This window comes from Pieris napi, chromosome Z (genome assembly GCF_905475465.1).
Source record: "Pieris napi chromosome Z, ilPieNapi1.2, whole genome shotgun sequence".
Classification (NCBI taxonomy): Eukaryota; Metazoa; Arthropoda; class Insecta; order Lepidoptera; family Pieridae; genus Pieris; species Pieris napi.
In genome coordinates, this window is record NC_062259.1 from 9775187 (window position 1) to 9785508 (window position 10322).

Below are 10322 nucleotides of genomic sequence, written 5' to 3' on the forward strand. Positions count from 1 at the left end.
TTTGCGCTTTATATACTAAATTGCAAGCGGTGGCCCGGAGTGAAGTACCGTCTGGCCTTGCTGAGGATACCAAGCTTTTTGGAGTCTAATTTAGCCTTTCCCTCCAAGTGACCGCGAAACTGAACTTCGTTCGATATGTCAACGCCAAGTATTCCAATGCTGGCTGTGGCTTACGTATTTGTAATGTTAGTTTATATTTAGCTTTAGATACTAACAAAATATATGAATGTATTACATATTAGTTAACATATTCATTTATTATAAAATTTTATTGCTATCGATAATGATATTATCGAGGCGATAATCTAATTCTATGTAAATTTGGCATAGGTGATTTGTTTGTTTTGTTAACAAACAATAGTAGGTATAAGCAAACTTAAGACATTTGCACACCTACTTTGTATTTATTTTATGAGGCTCTTGTGGCCAGAACAATATTTTCCACATCGAGTCTATAAAAATACGCGGTATGCAAAATAACATAAAAAGCGAATCATTCAACATCTGTTTAATAATCTCTTAATTCTCAAATTAGTTTCTAAGGATTTGACTATTATTAATTTAAAGCCGAAAATTGCTAATTAATCAAAAAGGTATAAAACTTTATTATTTTTATTTCTCAAATATTAGGACTGCAAGTTATAATGATAATAAGTGACATCCTTTCACTTTGTTCTAGCGGACACTAATTTTGTGCTAAAATAGTAAAATCTTTCCGTAAACTAATTTAAAAAAACTTTAGCGTAACTTTTGTAATATGACGAACAAAACTCGTTTTGTTACGTATACAGTCGTGTCTACGTTTATGAGGTCCAAGAGGAATTCGACGGGCATTATTTTGCTTTTAAAATATTGTAAGTGGCCTCGTTAATATGTTTAAAATTAACGATACATAATGCATGCCAAGAAACTGCGGCCCGCGTTCAATAAACTCTGAATGACAGTTGGCGTTTGACATTTGGCACATTATAAATCACGATTCTACGATCTAATAGCAGTTTTCAATTTTTATTGTATTTCTTCAGTATATATTATTGAGATTATATTAGTTTTCATTAATATTTACTACGTCGGTGAGATGTATCCTACAAGATATAAAACAAATCTATTATTCGCTACTATTCGATAGGGTTACATTAAAATATATATAGCATATGAGTGTTTAACATGCTTTACAGTCCCATGTAGATCGTATTCAGTTCAGTCTTGAATTTTCATAGCTATAGTTGACTGAGAAAGGAAGTGCAATGAATTCTGTCTGTTACAACGGGGCTAATGATAGACTCATACATGAAGCTGATCAACTAATTTCTTATATCGAACGTGGTTCTAATGTCTTTAAATTTTTTCCGCGAAAAAGACCCGAACGACGTACTCTTTTAGTGCGTCGCGAAACTCATCAAGTAATTTGGTGCAGAAGTGGATCAACACAGAGGCATTCTTACGAAGGTGCCTTAGACATACGCGATATAAAAGAAGTAAGAATTGGTAAATCTTCAAAAGATTTCGAGAGGTGGCCAGAGGAAACAAAGAGACTAGAGAATTCTAAATGTTTCACAATTTACTATGGAACAGAATTCAAATTGCGGTCGGCATCTTTTTCAGGTGAGAAAATATTCCATAGATTATAATATCGAGAAACAGTTTGTTTTATATTAAAGAAAATAAGTCTCTTTACCACTCCTTAAACTTGTTGATTAGCTGCCCTTCAATTTAATTTAATTGATATCAAGTTTGAGGCCATCCCAGGGTTAGAAGTAGGCCTAGTATAACCTAGATTAATCTAACCCAATACCTCCATATTTCTAAGTCCATATAGGTCAGCTATATAGTTATATAGGTATACTATAGTATTGACTATAGTCAACTTGAGTTACGTGAAAATGATTTACCTGTCTATTGTTAGCAAAATCAGTTTGTCCTGTAAATATAACTATATTTTTAAGAATTCTTGATGTAAACTTTGCTATTTTGCATGGTCAAGGTTATGGATGCAATTGTTTGAGTTTGCGTCTTGGCAAATATACTGTTTTGAAATTCAAATTAGGTTGTTTACATTTTAGCTCAGACGGATAAAGAGGTTGAAGCTTGGATAAAGGGAATAAGATTCCTTATCGAGGAAGCTGTGAATGCATCATATCCATTGCAAATTGAAAGGTGGCTAAGAAAAGAATACTATATAATTGAAAATCCTCATGAGAAGTAAGTCGGCTAACAGTGTTTTCCATTGTTAACAGTGTTTTGCATTGTCTTAAGATATATTTTATAAGAAGTATAAAATATTTCTATTTTTGCAGTCAATTTACATTTCTACAATTTCTCTCTTAGTTTCTACTTTATTTATTCAAAAAAATGATGTGTTATATTTTAAATAGGCCTAAGCTAGTAGCTTCACATTTACAAATCATTTAAATTTATTTAGCGCCACTGAAGATTTTCGTATTACCTTAATAAGATTCCATGATTAATTTATATTGTATTACATTGAGCTATCTTTAGTGATCATTCTCTTCAAATCCTACAGACATGGTCTTAGACTATAACAGTTTGTAGATGTTAAGTACTAGTGCAGGCCATGCTGGTCATTTAAAATTACTTGAGTAGTAGATGTGTGTATAATTAAAACTAGAAAATCATTGTGGTTTATATATTTTAATGTTCCTTTTATATATTTTAATACTTTTGATTTCTGTTATAATTTTTAGAATCACTCTAAAAGAAGTTAAAGCGTTTCTTCCAAAAATTAACTGCAAAATATCAACAAGCAAACTAAGGGATATTTTTCAAGAAGTTGATACAAGCAAAAAGGGAGAGATTGGTTTTGATGACTTTTCTATTCTTTATCACAAGTTGATATTTGATGAAAATGTAAGACAATTTATTTATTAATTAAATATGAAAAGTTTACATCTAATCAAACATTTTTTTTTTCTACAGAATGTTCATGATATATTCAATAAGTATTCCATATATTGTACCAATGGTACCACAATATCACTTCATGAATTTCAAAGATTTCTTCTTGTGGAGCAATATGATAGACTTGGTGAAGATGAGGGATTGACGTCACAATTTATCAGGGAATATCTTAGAGACCCCCAGAGGGACATACATGAACCATATTTTACACTTCATGAAGTAAGTTTACATGAATCCATTTCATATATGTGTCAAAACCACCATTTGCAAAGTCAGCATTTTAATTAAATTGGTTTTTTGTGTGATGTTTTTATATTAAAATAGATTACCATGAGCTTATTCATCAGGTTATCACTTTTCGTAAAGGGACATGGAAACTTCAATGTGTATAAAGTTGGTTGCGTAGATGCGTATACTCAAAATATATAATCAGTTAATATAGTTCATTATTTGAAAATGTATGGATATTTTTTCCACAGTTCATCGAAATGTTATTTTCAAAACAAAATACTGTTTGGGACAGTGCACATAATTTGGTCACGCAGGACATGACGAGACCCCTTGCACACTATTGGATTTCGTCATCTCATAACACGTACGTCTCATCATACTTTAGTCTCCAGTCTGTGAATAAAATTGTTTATCATTTCGATGTAGTTCTCTGAATTTTACTTTAAAACATTTTACAAACCTATTGAATATTAGAATTAGTTGACAGTGATAACTACTTCCGCATTTTAGTGACTCGAATTTCGGCGAAACGACAATTTCTTTAGGCGATAATTACATAATTTGATTTAAAAAATTATCAAGATACAAATGAAAATTTGTGAAGGGGTACTGTTAGGAAGTAAAATCTTTCTATATGCTATAATACATATGCCCTTTTATCGCTTTATGTGTAAAATTATTTGCAGCTATCTGACTGGAGATCAGTTTTCAAGTGAATCCTCCATTGAAGCGTATGTGCGTTGTCTGAGATCTGGTTGTCGGTGTATTGAATTAGATTGTTGGGACGGTCCAGACGGAACACCCTTTATATATCACGGTCATACTCTGACGACGAAAATAAGATTCATGGATGTACTTAGAACAATAAAGGAGCACGCCTTTATCACTTCAGACTATCCATTGATTTTGTCAATTGAAGACAATTGCTCATTACCACAGCAACGGCGAATGGCGAGCGCCTTCCAGGATGTTTTTCGGGATATGCTTCTAGTACATCCATGTGAAAAGAATGAGACCTGCCTACCGTCGCCGCATGACTTGAAGAGGAAAATTATTTTAAAACACAAAAAACTACCTGAAGGTGCTGAAGAAAATTCATTTGCAGTACGTCAAGAGGAAGGAAAAGATCTTGATCTGAGAAATACTATCAAAAATGGAATTCTTCTTCTCGAAGATCCCGTTGACAAGGAATGGAATCCTCACGCTTTTGTTCTTACCGAGAACAAACTGTATTATACAGAGCATTACAGTACCCCAGGGGAAGCGGATATAGACAGCGACGGTGAACATGAGAGTGAAACGACCAGTATACCACCAGACGAATTACATATTAGTGAATGCTGGTTCCACGGCAAATTAGCTGGCAATAGGCAAGAGGCCGAGGATCTATTGAGGGCGCATTCCCATCTAGGCGATGGCACATTTCTTGTTAGGGAAAGTGTAACATTTGTTGGAGATTACTGCCTTTCATTTTGGAGACAAGGCAAAGTGAACCACTGCCGTATAAAATTGAAGCAAGAGAGGGGGATAACAAAGTATTATTTGATTGATACTGTTTGTTTCGACAGCTTGTACAGCTTGATAACTCATTATAGAACGCATCCTTTGCGTAGTCAAGTAAGTTTTACATAACTTGATGCGTGTGGAGATGACACGTATATCTGCTTTGGTAATTTTTATTTGGGAAAGTAAGTGATCAGCCTGGTCGTAGATGGTCGACTTTTGGGTCGACGTCACGGCCTACAGTTGGCAGTGCGACTTCAAGTATGTCAATCGCATGCTTAACAGCGATATACGTGTGTGTTTGCTTTATAATCATGTGGTATAACAAATACATATATGCTATTTTTAGGAATTCTTGATAACATTAAAAGAGCCGGTTCCTCAGCCAAACAAGCACGAAGGGAAGGAGTGGTACCATCCATATTGCACACGGGCCCAAGCAGAGGAACTATTACGCAAAGCTAATACCGATGGCGCTTTTCTTGTAAGGCCTAGTGAAAAAGAACACGGCTCCTATGCAATCACTTTCAGGTATGTAATTTAAATAGATTTTGATATCTTCCAAATGTCTTATAATTTAAACGAGCTATACTATGATTCAATTGTATTTTTATATAACTGTGTCTTGTCGTGTTATAATATAACCTATAGCAACCTCAATAAACGAATTGTTCTGCACAAAAAAGAAGTTCCTGACCGATCTCTCGTCTTTAACTAGAGAAGCTGTCAAACGGAAATTTTTTTTATAAATTTGACGATTATTTAAATGATTCTAATCCTAGTGATTGATTTGCTCCAGTTCAAATATTTATGGCTGCTCTGCCTTACAAACAATTTGTATGACTCAAAACGTGGCAATTAAAAAGAGTTGCGAAGAGTTTCTTGCCCGCTCTTCTTAACCGCTCTACGCCCTTGGCTTGCGAACTGGTAGTAAATGTAAACTTATAGTTAATTTAACATCTTTTCTGTTGACATTTATAAGTATACTTGGTTACCTATGTGAATAAAGTTATTTTGAGTTTGAGTTAAGTTTCACAGTATGAAAACAAGTGTTATTAATAGTAAACAAAACATAGCTTTAAAAAGCGTTATTAAATAAAGGTACATGTCAATCATTAATTTATCAAAAGCCATAGTTAAAATATTATTATTTATACGTCAGACACGGGACACAAAGCAGCCGTAGGTATCATGTCTTCGTCTGACTGTCTTGAAGACTAAATAATATTCTGAAAAATCTTGTGAAACACCTTATTAGACTAAGTTTTCTTAAAAAATCTCTGCTTTTTATAATATTAATAAGTGTAGATATAAACGGCAGTGACAATATTTTAGGACGGAAAGGGAGATAAAACACTGCAGGATCCGACAGGAGGGACGGTTGTATACAATTGGTACCGTCAAATTTGAGAGTCTGGTAGAGTTGGTGTCGTACTATGAGAAACATCCTTTATACAAGAAAGTTAAACTTTGCTTTCCGATAAGCGAAAACATTGTTCGTCGCTTGATTGCTGTAAGTTGTTTTTTCAGTAAATATTCATGTCGATCTTTCTGAAGATTTGTAAAACAAGGTTACACGTTTTGCATTTTCCTTGATTTGTTTTTGAAAGGCTATCCGTCGTCAGCGCCTACTTATCTGTAGTACTATATACAGTATAGCACTGTCTTGCTTAAAGTTATTGCTGATGAAATAATCGATATTTTTATGTAGTCGAATATTTTTAATAAGATCGTTTTTAGGAACCGGATGATAGCTCCGTATATGGAACACCAGGGTACATGGATCCTTCCTCGTTTCCTTCAAAGGTAATAGTTGAACTTTGCTATTTTTTTGTAATGTTTACATTATTAACACACTTCTTCACTTCCACCAGACATGCAAAACGATTTAGTGAGGTTTTACGATTTTGGTGAGGACTTTATGGGTAATTAGGTAGATAGGAATAGCCTTATATTGCCTATATGCAGTATTTATATTTATATTGTATTAGTAATAAAACTCAATTGAACACAGCTTGTTACCGTAGTTTCTAAAAATAGATAGAAAGATTTATTAATGGTGTTAATTCTTATGGACCAGAACTAGATCAAGTATAAGTTTTAATGTTTTTTTTACAAACTTAGATATTCAATTTCTATTATATTGTATATATAGGAATATTTTGATTAAAAAAACTAAATAAGTTTAGAGATTTATCAGAATTATCACCAATATTGCTATTTTATTTGCAAATATTGCGGTTTTATTAATTATGTATTGCCATAGTTTGGTAGAATCATCCACGATAGTTAGATTACGAGAAAACGAAAATCAGTTACAGCTTCGCAATATGAACCCGTTAAAAAAATCTTTTTCATATTTAAAATGAATGTATAGGTAAAAATTATTATTCAAATTACTTTTGATAAAATCCTGCATAGTTATAAACTTGTATTGATTTTCATTTTCGGATGAGGTTTACTGTAGTTAAATAGTTAGGACTTTTGGTCGAATATTGGTTGCTTTAACCCCCAATGTTTGATACACATATTTAAAATTCATATGAATTACAGATCACAGTAAAAGCCCTATACGATTATAGAGCTAGACAGGACGATGAATTGTCGTTCTGTAAACACGCGATAATTACAAATGTGGATAAACCCGATGAAGGTTGGTGGCGTGGAGACTACGGCGGCAAGAAACATCACTGGTTTCCCGCTAATTATGTGCAAGAGATTGAAGTTCCTCATATGCCCAATATTGTGAGTTACAAGCAAGTTTTTGTTCGCGTCTGAATTTCAGTGATAAAAACGTATATATAAACATCGGTTTGACGTTTATATATTTATTCTTTCACGTAACAAAACTTATAATTTCAGGCGTGCCTTGAAAATGAATCCGCAGCGCTTGGCTCATTACAAAAAGGCGTTGTCGATGTTTTGGGCGCCGTAGTTGAACTCGTTGTTGGCGAAGAAAGTGGATCTGCGCGATGGATTGTTCGCATCCAAAGCCCATCTATGTGCGCTCCATTTGACATGGCTGCACCGACCAGAGAGAATGCCCTAGAGTGGCTCTCAGCTATAAAGGAAGCAGCCCATAGCGCGAGTGCCCGCTCGCTAAAGCATAGAAAAATGGAACGAACCTGGCGTATTGCTAAAGAAATGTCCGATCTCATAGTCTACTGCCGGTCAGTTACTTTCAACCAAGAAAGAATACGCAACAAAGGATTCATTTTCAACGAGATGTCATCGTTTCCGGAAACAAAGGCCGAACGGCTCATGTGCTCCCAAGAGACTGCGTTCTTTATGAAATACCACGCCGTGCAGCTTAGCCGAATCTACCCCAAGGGTCAAAGAATCGACTCGTCGAATTATAACCCATTAGCATTCTGGAACGCCGGCTCGCAAATGGTAGCACTGAATTATCAAACACCCGATAAAGCGATGCAAGTCAATATGGGGAAGTTTAAAGAGAACGGTGGTTGTGGTTATATTTTGAAACCGGAATTCATGTTTGACGAAAACTACAGCCCATACGATAAACGGTGTATTGAGAGTAAAGTAAGGCCGATGACGGTGAAGTTGCGTTTGATAGGGGCGAGGCATCTGTGCAAAACGGGCAGAGGAACAGCGAGCCCCTTTGTGGAAGTCGAAATATTGGGCGCAGAGTATGACAGCGGCGTCAAGTTGGTCTCCAAGACTGTCGGTATGTTTTCTGCTTAATTAGTAACATTTATAGTATACAAGCTTGGTGATTCTGTAAAATACTTTAGGTATAAACACAAATTTTTATTTTTGCGAATTATTTTCTTGAAAGAAAAACACCGAAATACTATTCGTAATACCATGTACGACGGTGTCGCTTAACATTAGGTGATCCCCCTGCCCTTTTGCCCCCTATTCTATAAGATAAAAATTTGATCTCGAAAATCGTACTCAAATATCCAAATCGTTTATAAATATCTCTTGACATCTAAAAATATTGTTGCACTGGTGTATTAATTACAGCTGATAATGGAATAAATCCAATATGGAATGATATCTGTGAATTCGTCGTTGGGAATCCAGACATGGCATTAATAAGGTTTGTCGTTCAAGATGAAGATGTATTTGGCGATCCCAATTTCGTTGGCCAAGCTGTGTATCCCCTGAAATGTCTGCGTACAGGTTACCGATCGGTAACTTTAACTAATGGTTATTCTGAGGAACTAGAATTATCCTCACTTCTCATTTATATATGTATGTCATAATAGTAATACAACATGCAAACAATCATTGTGAGAAACCTCTAAAATTTCCGCCGTTATTTTAAATGGAGTTTTAAACTGTCAACTAGACTATGGCATAAATTTATACGTATATAAATATATAACACTTTTTTATTATAACTTCATAAAGCAATTTATAAGGTATAGGAGCTAGATGATAGCGAAGCCTAATAGTATTTTAACAGACATTTTAGAATATATTCATAAAAAAATAATGTCTAATTGCACCGTTAACTTGAGGTACTCTATTCAACACTAAAATTTGACAAAGACGATATACAAAAACTAAAAATAAAACTTAGTCTTTTTTAAATCGTAAATAAATTTAATTGAATATATTTCGTAATTTATTACTATTATGTCGACAAAGGCCTCCCCCAAATATCGCCATATTGTCCCACGCTGGTTATTCCATTCTATATTCTTATGTTGTCTTACGCCATACCTGTCTTCCCTTACTTCTCTTGTCATCACTACTGTTACCTTTGTCCATTCTTTCTGTTCTCCTCTTACCATGTACACCAACCCACCCAATTATAGCCATTTCAGTATTTTGACTCCCCTTTCTATGTTCTTTTGGCAAGAGACTAAAGATTACTTAAAATAGCGCAATTAAACAGTTTTTCTATATGAAATATTATGTGTTCGTAAATTTATTATATTTAAGTGGTGAACTACGCATTTTTTATGTTATAGCAATATTTGGTTCTGCGATATAGAATACATGATTGTATTAATAGTTTTATTGTTATATATGTTATGTATTAATCCATTGCATAATAGAAGATATTATCTATATAATGTTAGTCTTTCTAAAACGCATAATATTTTTATGTAAGTTATTTTAGGTCTAAGTTCACGTTATTTAAATTGTAAAATAAAATGTAGACTGATTATTACTGACATAATAAAAAAAAATCAGGATCGCTGCTTTCTAAACTAGTGGCTATTATACGTAAGCTTGAGACGCTATAGTCAAAATTATATGAAGAGTTACTTCAAAATATATGTTGTCTAGAAGCCAAGCGAAAAACTAGACAACCCTGTGACCGTCAAATGTACTATTGCATTTATTTTTTATCATACTATCCTTTTGTTTACTGTATCTTTGATATAGTACCCGGTTTTAGTGTATGTATTCTTAATAAACAATTTTTTAAATAAGTGGTTTTTATTTCCTGTGAGCCGCGAAATCTTTTAAAGCTATTGCGACTCAATATTGGAAGATATGTTACCGCAAGTTTGTGTGAACGAAAATTCCATAATACATTTTTGTAATAACAGTTATGCGCACGCTCAGCTCAATAAGAAGTTACAATTTTTGCAATATCTTTCATTGATGTTCCACTAAAGTTTGGATACTAGAATCGAATATATTTATAATAAGAAACAATAAATCTTCGTTGTGTAATTATTGAA

The 10322-nt window shown here is 33.8% G+C and overlaps 1 protein-coding gene across 1 annotated transcript; it reads left to right on the forward strand.

The window, feature by feature from the left end:
- The first annotated feature begins 954 nt into the window (after window positions 1-954).
- LOC125062203 (1-phosphatidylinositol 4,5-bisphosphate phosphodiesterase gamma-1) lies at window positions 955-10064 on the forward strand. The gene is made up of 12 exons (XM_047667952.1): window positions 955-1605; window positions 2064-2202; window positions 2706-2868; window positions 2938-3138; window positions 3399-3514; window positions 3837-4767; window positions 5003-5184; window positions 5989-6166; window positions 6394-6459; window positions 7207-7398; window positions 7516-8341; window positions 8644-10064. Exons 1-12 carry the CDS (start codon window positions 1248-1250, stop codon window positions 8883-8885), a joined length of 3594 nt encoding a protein of 1197 aa, XP_047523908.1. The 5' UTR covers window positions 955-1247; the 3' UTR covers window positions 8886-10064.
- The last annotated feature ends 258 nt before the right edge of the window (window positions 10065-10322 follow it).